Consider the following 16,220-nt stretch of genomic DNA (forward strand, 5'->3'; position numbering starts at 1 on the left):
GTAAGTGAGTGAGTGTGTGTGGGGGTGAGTAAGTGAGTGAGTGTGTGTGGGGGTGAGTGAGTGGGTGAGTGAGTGAGTGAGTGGGTGAGTGAGTGGGTGAGTGTGTGTGGGGGTGAGTGAGTGGGTGAGTGAGTGAGTGGGTGAGTGAGTGAGTGGGTGAGTGAGTAAGTGAGTGAGTGTGTGTGGGGGTGAGTAAGTGGGTGAGTGTGTGTGGGGGTGAGTGGGTGGGTGAGTGAGTGAGTGAGTGTGTGAGTGGGTGAGTGAGTGGGTGAGTGAGTGGGTGAGTGAGTGAGTGTGGGGGTGAGTGGGTGGTAGCTGCTGCTGCTGCTTCTGCTTCTCGTGAAGACGGCGATGAGGAGGAGGTCCCAACTCAGTCTCCCCCTGCTGCAGCCCCCCCCTCCCCCTGCTGCTGCCCCCCCTCCCGCTGCCCCCCCTCCCCCTGCTGCTGCCCCCCCTCCCGCTGCCCCCCCCTCCCCCTGCTGCTGCCCCCCCTCCTGCTGCTGCTGCTGCCCCCCCTCCCGCTGCCCCCCCTCCCCCTGCTGCTGCCCCCCCTCCTGCTGCTGCTGCTGCTGCCCCGGGGGAGCGAGCCTCAGCCTCAGCCTCCGCCGCTTTGTGCAGGGCGTAGATGGGGCGACAGAACCCTGCGGAGGGAGAGGGGGTGGAGGGGGGGATGGGGAGGGAGAGAGGGGGGAGGGAGGGACGGGGGGGGGGAAGAGGGGGGGGGGGGGAGAGGGGAGAGGGGAGAGGGGAGGGGGTGGAGGGGGGGATGGGGAGGGAGAGAGGGGAGGGAGGGACGGGGGGGGGGGGAGAGGGGGGGGGGAGAGGGGAGAGGGGAGGGGGTGGAGGGGGGGATGGGGAGGGAGAGAGGGGGAGGGAGAGGGGAGGGAGGGACGGGGGGGGGGGAAGGGGAGGGGGGGGAGAGAGGGGAGAGGGGAGGGAGAGGGGAGGGAAGTGGAGGGAGAGAGGGGGAGGGAGGGACGGGGGGAGAGGGGCGGGAGGGAGAGGGGGGAGGCAGAGGGGGGGGGAGAGAGAGGGGGGGGAACAGAGGAGGGGGGGGGGAGGGCGGGGGAGGGGGGGGGGAGGGCGGGGGAGGGCGGGGGAGGGGGATAAGGGGGGACAGAGGGGGGGGGACAGAGGGGGGGGGACAGAGAGGGGGGGAGGAAGAGGGGGGGGGGGAGAGGGGGAGGGACGGGTGGGGAGGGAGAGTTCAGCATCAGTTCCCCTGTGTGTCCCCCCCCCGCGCCTCCCCCCGCGCCCCCCCCCGTACCCCCCCCCGTACCCCCCCCCGTGTGCCCCCCCCCGTACCCCCCCCGCGCCCCCCCCCCCCGTACCCCCCCCCCGTGCCCCCCCCCCCCCCCCGTACCAGGCTTGGTGTGGGTGGCGTCTCCCAGCGTCTCCACGGAGCTGAAGCCCACGGCAGGCGACAGCAGCAACGGCACGAAGGGCCTCAGGCCTCACGCGGATCTCTGCGTAGTGACGCGTCGTCACCTCCTGCACCACCACCAGCACCACCGTCACCACCAGCACCACCGTCACCACCAGCACCACCGTCACCACCACCACCACCACCACCACCGTCACAACCACCACCACCACCACAACAACCGTTACCACAAGCACAAGCACCAAACACCACCACAACCACTGTCACCACCACCACCGCCACAACCACCGCCACCGTCACCACCAACCACCACCACCGTCACAACCACCACCACCACCACCACCGTCACCACCAGCACCACCGTCACCACCAGCACCACCGTCACCACCAGCACCACCGTCACCACCAGCACCACCGTCATCACCAGCACCACCGTCATCACCAGCACCACCGTCATCACCACCACCACCGTCATCACCAGCACACCACCAGCACCACCGTCATCACCACCACCACCGTCATCACCACCACCGTCATCACCACCACCACCGTCATCACCACCACCACCATCATCACCAGCACCACCGTCATCACCAGCACCACCGTCACCACCAGCACCACCGTCACCACCAGCACCACCACCACCATCATCACCAGCACCACCATCATCACCAGCACCACCGTCATCACCAGCACCACCACCACCATCATCATCACCAGCACCACCATCATCACCAGCACCACCGTCATCACCAGCACCACCGTCATCACAAGCACCACCATCATCACCAGCACCACCGTCATCACCAGCACCACCGTCATCACAAGCACCACCATCATCACCAGCACCACCGTCATCACATGCACCACCATCATCACCAGCACCACCGTCATCACAAGCACCACCATCATCACCAGCACCACCATCATCACCAGCACCACCATCATCACCAGCACCACCGTCATCACCACCCACCACCGTCAGCACCACCGTCATCACCACCACCACCGTCATCACATGCACCACCATCATCACCAGCACCACCGTCATCACCAGCACCACCGTCATCACCAGCACCACCGTCATCACCAGCACCACCGTCATCACCAGCACCACCGTCATCACCACCACCACCGTCATCACCAGCACCACCGTCATCACCAGCACCACCGTCATCACCAGCACCACCGTCATCACCAGCACCACCGTCATCATCACCAGCACCACCGTCACCACCAGCACCACCGTCATCACCACCACCACCGTCATCACCAGCACCACCGTCATCACCAGCACCACCGTCATTCACCAGCACCACCGTCATCACCAGCACCACCGTCATCACCACCACCACCGTCATCACCAGCACCACCGTCATCACCAGCACCACCGTCATCACCAGCACCACCGTCATCACCAGCACCACCGTCACCACCAGCACCACCGTCACCACCAGCACCACCGTCATCACCAGCACCACCGTCATCACCAGCACCACCGTCATCATCACCAGCACCACCGTCACCACCAGCACCACCGTCACCACCAGCACCACCGTCATCACCACCACCACCGTCATCACCAGCACCACCGTCATCACCAGCACCACCGTCATCACCAGCACCACCGTCATCACCAGCACCACCGTCATCACCAGCACCACCGTCATCACCAGCACCACCGTCATCACCAGCACCACCGTCATCACCACCACCACCGTCATCACCAGCACCACCGTCACCACCAGCACCACCGTCATCACCAGCACCACCGTCATCACCAGCACCACCGTCATCACCAGCACCACCGTCATCATCACCAGCACCACCGTCACCACCAGCACCACCGTCACCACCAGCACCACCGTCATCACCACCACCACCGTCATCACCAGCACCACCGTCATCACCAGCACACACCGTCATCACCAGCACCACCGTCATCACCAGCACCACCGTCACCACCAGCACCACCGTCATCACCACCACCACCGTCACCACCAGCACCACCGTCACCACCAGCACCACCGTCACCACCAGCACCACCGTCATCACCACCACCACCGTCATCACCAGCACCACCGTCATCACCAGCACCACCGTCATCACCAGCACCACCGTCATCACCAGCACCACCGTCATCACCACCACCACCATCATCACCAGCACCACCGTCATCACCAGCACCACCGTCATCACCACCAGCACCACCGTCACCACCAGCACCACCGTCATCACCAGCACCACCGTCATCACCACCACCACCGTCATCACCAGCACCACCGTCATCACCAGCACCACCGTCATCACCAGCACCACCGTCACCACCAGCACCACCGTCACCACCAGCACCACCGTCATCACCACCACCACCGTCATCACCAGCACCACCGTCACCACCAGCACCACCGTCACCACCAGCACCACCGTCATCACCAGCACCACCGTCACCACCAGCACCACCGTCATCACCAGCACCACCGTCACCACCACCACCACCGTCACCACCAGCACCACCGTCACCACCACCACCACCGTCATCACCACCACCACCGTCACCACCAGCACCACCGTCACCACCACCACCACCGTCATCACCAGCACCACCGTCATCACCAGCACCACCGTCATCACCAGCACCACCGTCACCACCAGCACCACCATCATCATCACCACCACCACCGTCATCACCAGCACCACCGTCATCACCAGCACCACCGTCATCACCAGCACCACCATCATCACCAGCACCACCGTCATCATCACCAGCACCACCGTCATCACCAGCACCACCGTCACCACCAGCACCACCATCATCATCACCACCACCATCATCATCACCAGCACCACCGTCACCACCAGCACCACCGTCATCACCAGCACCACCGTCATCACCAGCACCACCGTCATCACCAGCACCACCGTCATCACCAGCACCACCGTCAGCACCACCGTCACCACCAGCACCACCGTCATCACCAGCACCACCGTCATCACCAGCACCACCGTCACCACCAGCACCACCGTCACCACCAGCACCACCGTCAGCACCACCGTCATCACCAGCACCACCGTCATCACCACCACCACCGTCATCACCACCACCACCGTCATCACCACCACCACCGTCACCACCACCACCACCGTCACCACCAGCACCACCGTCATCACCAGCACCACCGTCATCACCAGCACCACCGTCATCACCACCACCACCGTCATCACCAGCACCACCGTCATCACCACCACCACCGTCATCACCACCACCACCGTCATCACCACCACCACCGTCACCACCACCACCACCGTCACCACCAGCACCACCGTCATCACCAGCACCACCGTCATCACCAGCACCACCGTCATCACCACCACCACCGTCATCACCACCACCACCATCATGACCAGCACCACCGTCATCACCAGCACCACCGTCATCACCACCACCACCGTCACCACCAGCACCACCGTCATCACCACCACCACCGTCATCACCAGCACCACCGTCATCACCAGCACCACCGTCATCACCACCACCACCGTCATCACCACCACCACCGTCATCACCAGCACCACCGTCATCACCAGCACCACCGTCATCACCACCACCACCACCATCATCATCACCAGCACCACCGTCATCACCAGCACCACCATCATCACCACCACCACCATCACCATCAGCACCACCGTCATCACCAGCACCACCGTCATCACCACCACCACCATCATCACCAGCACCACCGTCATCACCAGCACCACCGTCATCACCACCACCACCGTCATCACCAGCACCACCGTCATCACCAGCACCACCATCATCACCACCACCACCATCACCATCAGCACCACCGTCATCACCAGCACCACCGTCATCACCACCACCACCATCACCATCAGCACCACCGTCATCACCAGCACCACCATCATCACCAGCACCACCGTCATCACCACCACCACCGTCATCACCAGCACCACCGTCACCACCAGCACCACCGTCACCACCAGCACCACCGTCATCACCACCACCACCGTCATCACCAGCACCACCGTCATCACCAGCACCACCGTCATCACCAGCACCACCGTCATCACCAGCACCACCGTCATCACCACCACCACCATCATCACCAGCACCACCGTCATCACCAGCACCACCGTCATCACCACCAGCACCACCGTCACCACCAGCACCACCGTCATCACCAGCACCACCGTCATCACCACCACCACCGTCATCACCAGCACCACCGTCATCACCAGCACCACCGTCATCACCAGCACCACCGTCACCACCAGCACCACCGTCACCACCAGCACCACCGTCATCACCACCACCACCGTCATCACCAGCACCACCGTCACCACCAGCACCACCGTCACCACCAGCACCACCGTCATCACCAGCACCACCGTCACCACCAGCACCACCGTCATCACCAGCACCACCGTCACCACCACCACCACCGTCACCACCAGCACCACCGTCACCACCACCACCACCGTCATCACCACCACCACCGTCACCACCAGCACCACCGTCACCACCACCACCACCGTCATCACCAGCACCACCGTCATCACCAGCACCACCGTCATCACCAGCACCACCGTCACCACCAGCACCACCATCATCATCACCACCACCACCGTCATCACCAGCACCACCGTCATCACCAGCACCACCGTCATCACCAGCACCACCATCATCACCAGCACCACCGTCATCATCACCAGCACCACCGTCATCACCAGCACCACCGTCACCACCAGCACCACCATCATCATCACCACCACCATCATCATCACCAGCACCACCGTCACCACCAGCACCACCGTCATCACCAGCACCACCGTCATCACCAGCACCACCGTCATCACCAGCACCACCGTCATCACCAGCACCACCGTCAGCACCACCGTCACCACCAGCACCACCGTCATCACCAGCACCACCGTCATCACCAGCACCACCGTCACCACCAGCACCACCGTCACCACCAGCACCACCGTCAGCACCACCGTCATCACCAGCACCACCGTCATCACCACCACCACCGTCATCACCACCACCACCGTCATCACCACCACCACCGTCACCACCACCACCACCGTCACCACCAGCACCACCGTCATCACCAGCACCACCGTCATCACCAGCACCACCGTCATCACCACCACCACCGTCATCACCAGCACCACCGTCATCACCACCACCACCGTCATCACCACCACCACCGTCATCACCACCACCACCGTCACCACCACCACCACCGTCACCACCAGCACCACCGTCATCACCAGCACCACCGTCATCACCAGCACCACCGTCATCACCACCACCACCGTCATCACCACCACCACCATCATCACCAGCACCACCGTCATCACCACCACCACCGTCATCACCACCACCACCATCATCACCAGCACCACCATCATCACCACCACCACCGTCATCACCACCACCACCATCATCACCAGCACCACCGTCATCACCAGCACCACCATCATCACCAGCACCACCGTCATCACCACCACCACCGTCATCACCACCACCACCATCATCACCAGCACCACCGTCATCACCACCACCACCGTCATCACCACCACCACCGTCATCACCAGCACCACCGTCATCACCACCACCACCGTCATCACCAGCACCACCGTCATCACCAGCACCACCGTCACCACCAGCACCACCGTCATCACCACCACCACCGTCATCACCACCACCACCGTCACCACCAGCACCACCGTCATCACCACCACCACCGTCATCACCACCACCACCGTCATCACCACCACCACCATCACCACCACCACCACCGTCATCACCACCACCACCATCACCACCACCGTCATCACCAGCACCACCGTCATCACCACCACCACCGTCACCACCAGCACCACCGTCACCACCAGCACCACCGTCATCACCACCACCACCATCACCACCACCACCATCACCACCAGCACCACCGTCATCACCACCACCACCGTCATCACCACCACCACCGTCACCACCAGCACCACCGTCATCACCAGCACCACCGTCATCACAAGCACCACCACCACCGTCACCACCACCAACGTCACAACCGTCACATCCACCACAAAGTCAACGTCTCCACTGCGAGTCTGCGTGCGAGCGAGCGTGTGTGAGAGCGAGTGTGCGAGCGAGTGTGAGAGCGTGTGTGAGAGCGTGCGAGCGAGTGAGTCTGCGTGCGTGCGAGCGAGTCTGCGTGCGAGCGAGCGAGTCTGCGTGCGAGCGAGCGAGTCTGCGTGCGAGCGAGCGAGTCTGCGTGCGTGCGAGCGAGTCTGCGTGCGTGCGAGCAAGTCTGCGTGCGAGCGAGCGAGTCTGCGTGCGAGCGAGCGAGTCTGCGTGCGTGCGAGCGAGTCTGCGTGCGAGCGAGTCTGCGTGCGTGCGAGCGAGTCTGCGTGCGAGCGAGCGAGTCTGCGTGCGTGCGAGCGAGTCTGCGTGCGTGCGAGCGAGTCTACGTGCGTGCGTGCGAGCGAGTCTGCGTGCGAGCGAGCGAGTCTGCGTGCGTGCGAGCGAGTCTGCGTGCGTGCGAGCGAGTCTACGTGCGTGCGTGCGAGCGAGTCTGCGTGCGTGCGAGCGAGTCTGCGTGCGAGCGAGTCTACGTGCGTGCGAGCGAGTCTGCGTGCGAGCGAGTCTGCGTGCGAGCGAGTCTGCGTGCGAGCGAGTCTGCGTGCGAGCGAGTCTACGTGCGTGCGAGCGAGTCTGCGTGCGAGCGAGTCTACGTGCGTGCGAGCGAGTCTACGTGCGTGCGTGCGAGTCTACGTGCGTGCGAGCGAGTCTGCGTGCGTGCGAGCGAGTCTGCGTGCGAGCGAGTCTGCGTGCGTGCGAGCGAGTCTACGTGCGTGCGAGCGAGTCTGCGTGCGAGCGAGCGAGTCTACGTGCGTGCGAGCGAGCCTGCGTGCGAGCGAGCCTGCGTGCGAGCGAGTCTGCCTGCGAGCGAGCGAGCCTGCGTGCGTGCGAGCGAGTCTGCGTGCGAGCGAGCGAGTCTACGTGCGTGCGAGCGAGTCTGCGTGCGTGCGAGTCTGCGTGCGTGCGAGCGAGTCTACGTGCGTGCGAGTCTGCGTGCGTGCGAGCGAGTCTGCATGCGTGCGAGCGAGTCTGCGTGCGAGCGAGCGAGTCTACGTGCGTGCGAGCGAGTCTGCGTGCGTGCGAGCGAGTCTACGTGCGTGCGAGTCTGCGTGCGTGCGAGCGAGTCTGCTTGCGTGCGTGCGAGTCTACGTGCGTGCGAGCAAGTCTGCGTGCGTGCGAGCGAGTCTGCGTGCGAGCGAGTCTGCGTGCGTGCGAGTCTACGTGCGTGCGAGCGAGTCTGCGTGCGAGCGAGCGAGTCTACGTGCGTGCGAGCGAGTCTGCGTGCGTGCGAGCGAGTCTGCGTGCGAGCGAGTCTGCGTGCGTGCGAGCGAGTCTACGTGCGTGCGAGCGAGTCTGCGTGCGAGCGAGCGAGTCTACGTGCGTGCGAGCGAGTCTGCGTGCGTGCGAGCGAGTCTGCGTGCGAGCGAGTCTGCGTGCGTGCGAGCGAGTCTACGTGCGTGCGAGCGAGTCTGCGTGCGAGCGAGCCTACGTGCGTGCGAGCGAGCCTGCGTGCGTGCGAGCGAGCCTGCGTGCGTGCGAGCGAGCCTGCGTGCGAGCGAGCGAGCCTACGTGCGTGCGAGCGAGCCTGCGTGCGTGCGAGCGAGTCTACGTGCGTGCGAGCGAGTCTACGTGCGTGCGAGTGAGCCTGCGTGCGAGCGAGTCTACGTGCGAGCGAGCGAGTCTGCGTGCGTGCGAGCAAGCCTACGTGCGTGCGAGCGAGTCTGCGTGCGTGCGAGCGAGCGCCCCTCACCGTGAGGCGCCGCCGCTTGCGGTACGAGGCCCAGGGCTGGGGCTCGAGCAGCAGGCGCCCGCCGGGCCGCAGGTGCAGGAAGGCGCGGCGGAAGAGGCGGCGCAGGCCGGCGTCGCCCCAGTTGAGGTGCACCCACTTGGTGAGGCTGAGGCACAGCACCGTGTCGAACTGCGGACGCTGCAGCTCCACCAGCTCGTCACTCTCCACCACGTAGTTGCCCTGGGGAGACACGGGGGGTGGAGGAGGGCGGGGAGAGACGCGGGGGTGGAGGAGGGCGGGGAGAGACGCGGGGGGGGGCGGGGGGTGTGGGTGGAGGGCGGGGAGAGACGCGGGGGGGGTGGAGGGCGGGGAGAGACGCGGGGGGGGCGGGGGGTGTGGGTGGAGGGCGGGGAGAGACGCGGGGGGGGGTGGAGGGCGGGGAGAGACGCGGGGGGGGGCGGGGGGTGTGGGTGGAGGGCGGGGAGAGACGCGGGGGGGGTGGAGGGCGGGGAGAGACGCGGGGGGGGGGGGGGGTGTGGGTGGAGGGCGGGGAGAGACGCGGGGGTGGAGGAGGGCGGGGAGAGACGCGGGGGGGGGCGGGGGGTGTGGGTGGAGGGCGGGGAGAGACGCGGGGGGGGTGGAGGGCGGGGAGAGACGCGGGGGGGGGCGGGGGGTGTGGGTGGAGGGCGGGGAGAGACGCGGGGGTGGGGGGGGGTGGAGGGCGGGGAGAGACGCAGGGGGGGGGGGCGGGGAGAGACACGGGTGGGACACACAGAGAGACACGGGGGGGGGGGTGACACGGAGAGACACGGGGGGGGGGAGAGACACGGGGGTGGGGGGGGTGGTGGAGGGCGGGGAAAGACGCGGGGGAGGGGGGCGGTGAGACACGGGGGGGACACGGAGAGACACGGGGGGGGGGAGAGACACGGGGGGGGGGGGCGGGGAGAGACACGGGGGGGGGGGGCGGGGAGAGACACGGGGGGGGGGGCGGGGAGAGATGCGGGGGGGAGGCAGGGAGACACGGGGGGGTGCGGGGAGAGACACGGGGGGGGGCGGGGGGCGGTGTGGGTGGAGGGCAGGGAGAGAACACGGGGGGGGGGGGAGAGACACAGGGGGGACACACGGAGAGACACGGGGGGACGCAGTGAGACATGGGGGTGAAACGGAGAGACACGGGGGGACAGTGAGACATGGGGGGTGACACGGAGAGACACAGGGGGGGGGAGGGGGACATGGAGAGACACGAGGGGGGGTGGGACACGGGGGGGGGAGACACGGGGGCGGGGGGGGGGGATACGGAGACAGACACGCACACACGTTTTAGTCCGGCAGATACTCTGAGGTTTTTTCGGTAAAGTCACTACGCAGGTTAAAACATTTAAATAAAAAATTACTAAAAGCAATAATGGAAATAAAATTAATTATTTTTATTTTATTTCGATCAGCCTCCCATTGTATCTGCACCAGATGGAAATTCCTCCGGCACAGCCATCGAAGGCTTCACGAACTACGCGGTCGAAAAATATGTTCAATAATGTGGGAGCCAGAGGACATCCCTGTCGCACCCCAAGGTGAACAGGGAAATGCTCCGACTCCCGGCCACGTAGTTTTACCCGGGCCCGCTCACCATCATGAAGGTCCTTAATGATCGTGAGCAGAGGGTCAGGGACTCCGAAAGCACGAAGAACAACCCAGAGCCCAGGCCTACTGATGGTATCATAGGCCTTGACCAGGTCAATAAAGCAGAGATGTAGGTCTTCTTGGAATTCCCTATACCTCTGCTGTAGCAGGCGGACAGAAAATATGGCATCTGTGCAGGACCGCCCTTTCCTGAAACCACTTTGGGGCTCCACAAGCCTCTCCTCAGCGTGCCTGGCAAGGCGATGTTGAATAATCCTTGCCAGGACCTTTCCCGACACACTGAGGAGTGAGATGCCCCTGTAGTTGTTACAGTCTGTGCGGTCCCCCTACTTAAAGAGGGGGACCACCAGGGCATCCTTCCAATCCTGCGGAACCCGTCCAGTGGTCCAGACTGTTGTTATGATGTCACGTAGGGCAGTCTGTGCACAAACGCCACCCTCCCTCAGCATTTCGCTTGGGAGATCATCTCTGCCCGGTGCCTTTCCTGGTATCAGACTCTGGATCGCCTTCAGTACTTCCTCAACAGATGGCACCTCAGCCAGCCACTCACAGGGGGTGACTTCCTCCTCCAATATTTGAGGCACCGCAGCCTCAGCAGGGTCATCCCCACTTTGTGCCACGATGTTTCCCATGTCGAGAGATTTCCCCTCCCCCAGGACCTCACAAAAATGCTCAGCAAATCTGCAAACCTGTTCCTGGGGGTCGGAGATTGGATCACCATATTTTCCCCTAATGATGGTAATAGGTGTGGCGCTGCAGGTTACTTTTTTGATGGAGTTAAATAGTGATTTGTGATCGCGGGCCACTGAGGCAGACTCCATCTCCTCAGCAACCCGCGACCACCACCCATCCTTGCAGCGCCTCACGGCTCTCCGAATCTCCGAGCGAAGGCTGCGGTAAGCCTCCTCATTCTCTGACGTGGGATGCTGTAGCCGATGAGAGTGGGCCTGTCGCTTTTTCTCAACTATCCTGAACACCTCCTCCGTCAGCCAGGGTCTCTGGGGAGGTCTGGACCGCGTACCCAAAGCAGCCATTGCAGCTGCATGAGCCACAGTCCTAAACCTCGCCCATTTACCCTCGACATCAGGAGGAGTGGGGGACGATGCAAACCCCAGCCGCAAGCGACGATGAAATTCTCACTTGCAACTTTCATCAGATTTGTGATCGCGGGCCATTGAGGCAAACACCCCCACACACACCCCCACACACACACCCCACACACACCCACCCCCCCCACACACACCCCCACACACACCCCCACACACACCCCCACACACACACCCACCCCCCCCACACACACCCCCACACACACACCCACCCCCCCCACACACACCCCCCCCACACACACCCCCCCCACACACACCCCCACACACACCCCCACACACACCCCCACACACACCCCCACACACACCCCCCACACACACCCCCCACACACACACCCACCCCCCCCACACCTGCACGAAGGTGACGTTGGCAGGAAAGCGTGGCACGGCCTGGGGCAGCGCCCCCGCCGCTCCGCTCACCGCCGCCCCGCTCACAGAGGAGCCCAGCGGCGTCTCCACCTCCACCTCCACCTGCTCCACCTGCTCCACCTGCTCCACCAGCACGGCTCCCGTGCCGATCTCCATCGCGCCGTCGGTCGCTTGACCAACCCCGGTGGTGGAGACTCGCGACGAGGATTCGGCCCGCCGGGTGGACGTCTCCTCCATCTCCTCCATCTCCTCCTCACCGTCCACCGTCGCCGCTCCACCAGCCGTCCCGGCCGAAGCGCCGAGCTCACCCTGCCCGGTGCAGCGCCGCCCGCTCCCCTCCATCGCTACCGGAGTCTCCACAACCCCCAGCGGAGCCTCCACAACCACCGGCTCACGGCTCCCCTCCATCGCTACCGGAGTCTCCACCCCCACCGATTCACGTCTCTCCTCCATCGCTACCGGCACCTCTACAACCACCGGAGTCTCCACCCCCACCGGAATCTCCACAACCACCGATTCACGTCTCTCCTCCACCGCCACCACCGCCTCCCCCACAGACCCACGTCTCTCCTCCACCGCCACCACCGCCGCCCCCACAGACCCACGTCTCTCCTCCACCGCCACCACCGCCTCCCCCACCGTCGCCCTTCCTCCCCCCCTCCCTCCCGCCGCGTCAACACCCTCGGCCGCCCCTCCCCCCGTACAGCCCCCGCCGCCGGCGAGGTAGTACCGCACGTTGCGCCGGGCGGCGGCCACCAGCGCGGGGTCGATGTCCACGCCGACGACGCGCGCCGGGCCCAGGTCGCGCGCCACGCTCAGCGCCACGTGTCCCGCGTTGCAGCCCAAGTCCAGCACGTCGCACCCACGGAACCACTCGGGCCTCAGCAGCGACAGACGCGCGTCCGCCGATCCGCCCGCGTTGCGGTAGCCGTAGTAGCGGCTGTAGTTGCCGTACTGGAAGGTGCGTCGGCTTCGGCGGCTGCTGGTGCCCTGCTGATGCTGATGCTGCTGCTGCTGTTGGCGCTGCTGCTGCTGCTGCTGATGATGATGTCGTGCATCCTGATGTCTCTGCCTGTGCTTCTGTCTTGGGTCGTGGAGCCTGTGCTGCTGCTGCTGCTGCTGCTTCGGTCTTGAATCTGGCTCCTGCTGCTGCTGCTGCTGCTTCTGCTGCTGTAACGAGTCCTGTTTATGTTGCTGTTGCTGCTGCTGTTGCTTCTGTCTTGAGTCTGGCTGCTGCTGCTGCTGCTGCTTCTGCTGCTGCAGCGAGTCCTGTTTATGATGCTGCTGCTGCTGCTTCTGTTTACAAACCTGCTGCTTCTGCTGCAGCGAGTCCTGTTTATGTTGCTGCTGCTGCTTCTGCTGTTTACAAACCTGCTTCTGCTGCTGCTGTTTCTGCTGCTGCTGCTGCTGCTGCGGTCTTGAATCCGGCTGCTGCTGCTGGTGATGAGGATGAGATCTCTTTAACCGCTTGCACGGCGAGGCCAGAGGGACCTCCCCGCCGCAACGCTTCGTCGCCCTCACCGCCACCCTCACCGCCGCATCTCCGACATCACCGACGATGCCGACGCCGCCGATGCCGGGAGCTGCCGCGCCGTTCACCGCCGGCGCCGCCCCTCTCAGCGCGGCCTCCACCACGGCGCTCACCACGCCGCCCAGCGGGTCCCTCTCGTCCCTCGTCCTCGCCGACGACGACGACTCCGACTCCTCCTCCGACAACGCCGACGCCGGCTGGAAGGCCGGGCCGGCGAGCGCGGTGAGCCCGGCTGCCGGGAGCGCCGGGCACGACAGGGACCGCCGTGGGGGAGACGGAGCGCGGTGCGGGGCGGAGGAGGGCGGCGCGGTGAGAGACAAATGGGGTGGCGGTTGTTGTTGTTGTTGTTGTGGTGCCGGTGGCGGTGGTGGCGGTGGTGCCGGTGGTGGCGGCAGCGGCGGCAGCGGCGTCGTCGTCGGGCAAATCCGCGTCGTGGGCGACGCTCCGTCGGATCCCAACTCCCCCGAGTTCGACTCCCGGCCGTTGTTGTTGCTGCTGTTGTTGTTGCTGCTGCTGTTGTTGCTGTTGTTGTTGCGGTGGTGGCGGTTGCGGTGGCGCTTGCGGTTGCGCCTGTTGGGGGCGGCTCCGGCATCGGAGGCGGTGGGGGTCATGAGGTCGAGGGGGTCGGTGATGTCGCGAGGCACCACGATCTCCAGCGGCTCCGAGCCGCGCGCCGGCAGCGGCGACGACTTAGGGGTGAAGGCGTTGAGGGCGCGGCTCACCTGGCGGGCACAGACGCGCACACACACGGACAGACAGACGCGCACGGACAGACACGCACGGACACACACACGGACACACGCACGGACACACACGCACGGACAGACACATTGACAGACACATGGACAGACACGCACGGACAGACACGCACGGACAGACACATGGACAGACACGCACGGACACACACACGGACACACACGCATGGACAGACACATGGACAGACACGCACGGACACACACGCACGGACAGACACGCACGGACAGACACGCACGCACAGACACGCACGGACGGACACGCACGCACAGATGCACAGACGCACAGACAGACAGACACGCACAGACACACGCCCAGACAGACGCACAGACAGACGCACAGACGCACAGACGCGCAGACAGACAGACAGACGCGCAGACAGACAGACGCGCAGACACGACAGACACGCACAGACAGACGCACAGACACGCAGAGGTAAAGCGACCCCATCAGCTTTAGCGACCCCGTGACCCTAAACTATAAACGAAATCCGTTGTCACTGTTAGCAGGTGTAAGGACCCCGCCCGCCACCACTGGGCGAGGTAGCTAACATCTCATCAGGGTCGAGATCGAACCCACGACCTCCTGCGTACCAGGCGAGGCAGCGAACATCTCATCAGGGTCGGGATCGAACCCACGACCTCCTGTGTACCAGGCGAGGTAGTTAACATCTCATCAGGGTTGGGATCGAACCCACGACCTCCTGTGTACCAGGCGAGGTAGTTAACATCTCATCAGGGTCGGGATCGAACCCACGACCTCCTGCGTACCAGGCGAGGTAGTTAACATCTCATCAGGGTTGGGATCGAACCCACGACCTCCTGTGTACCAAGCGAGGTATCTAACATCTCACCGGGGTCGCGATCGAACCCACGACCTCCTGTGTACCAGGCGAGGCAGCGAACATCTCATCAGGGTCGGGATCGAACCCACGACCTCCTGCGTACCAGGCGAGGTAGCCAACATCTCATCAGGGTCGAGATCGAACCCACGACCTCCTGTACACCAGGCGAGGTATCCAACATCTCATCAGGGTCGGGATCGAACCCACGACCTCCTGTGTACCAGGCGAGGTAGTGAACATCTCATCAGGGTCGGGATCGAACCCACGACCTCCTGCGTACCAGGCGAGGCAGCGAACATCTCATCAGGGTCGGGATCGAACCCACGACCTCCTGCGTACCAGGCGAGGTAGTTAACATCTCATCAGGGTCGGGATCGAACCCACGACCTCCTGTGTACCAGGCGAGGTAGTGAACATCTCATCAGGGTCGGGATCGAACCCACGACCTCCTGCGTCAACCACCTAGCCACCGTGAAACCGTGCGTGGACCCACCTCTTCGTCCAGGAGGCTGTTGAGGTTCAGCGGGTCATAGATGTTGCCGCCCAGCAAGAAGCGAGTGGGCAGCAAGATGGACTCGGATGCCAACCGCTTCCTCTGGCGACGCCCACAACCGGCCCTCACCCCGCCCCCACCACCCCTGGCCCCGCCCACATCGTAGCTGGCTCCGCCCCCTCCCCCCTTAACCCCGACCCCACCACCCCTGGCCCCGCCCACCCCTCCGCCGGCCCCGCCCACCTCGTAGCCGGCCCC

General features: G+C 64.6%; 1 protein-coding gene across 1 annotated transcript; it reads right to left on the bottom strand.

Annotated features, from left to right (window-relative positions):
* Positions 1–546: 546 nt before the first annotated feature.
* Positions 547–16,079, bottom strand: LOC144954790 (uncharacterized; the record flags this gene model as incomplete). The annotated part of the gene is given in 7 exon segments (XM_078885213.1): positions 547–641; positions 1,364–1,445; positions 1,447–1,491; positions 9,250–9,468; positions 12,324–12,971; positions 13,011–14,594; positions 15,963–16,079. Coding segments are annotated over 6 exon segments (2,562 nt in total), but the record flags the coding sequence as incomplete, so codon positions are not given.
* Positions 16,080–16,220: the final 141 nt, after the last annotated feature.

Source organism: Lampetra fluviatilis, unplaced genomic scaffold (genome assembly GCF_964198595.1).
Source record: "Lampetra fluviatilis unplaced genomic scaffold, kcLamFluv1.1 SCAFFOLD_270, whole genome shotgun sequence".
In the NCBI taxonomy this organism is placed as follows: domain Eukaryota; kingdom Metazoa; phylum Chordata; class Hyperoartia; order Petromyzontiformes; family Petromyzontidae; genus Lampetra; species Lampetra fluviatilis.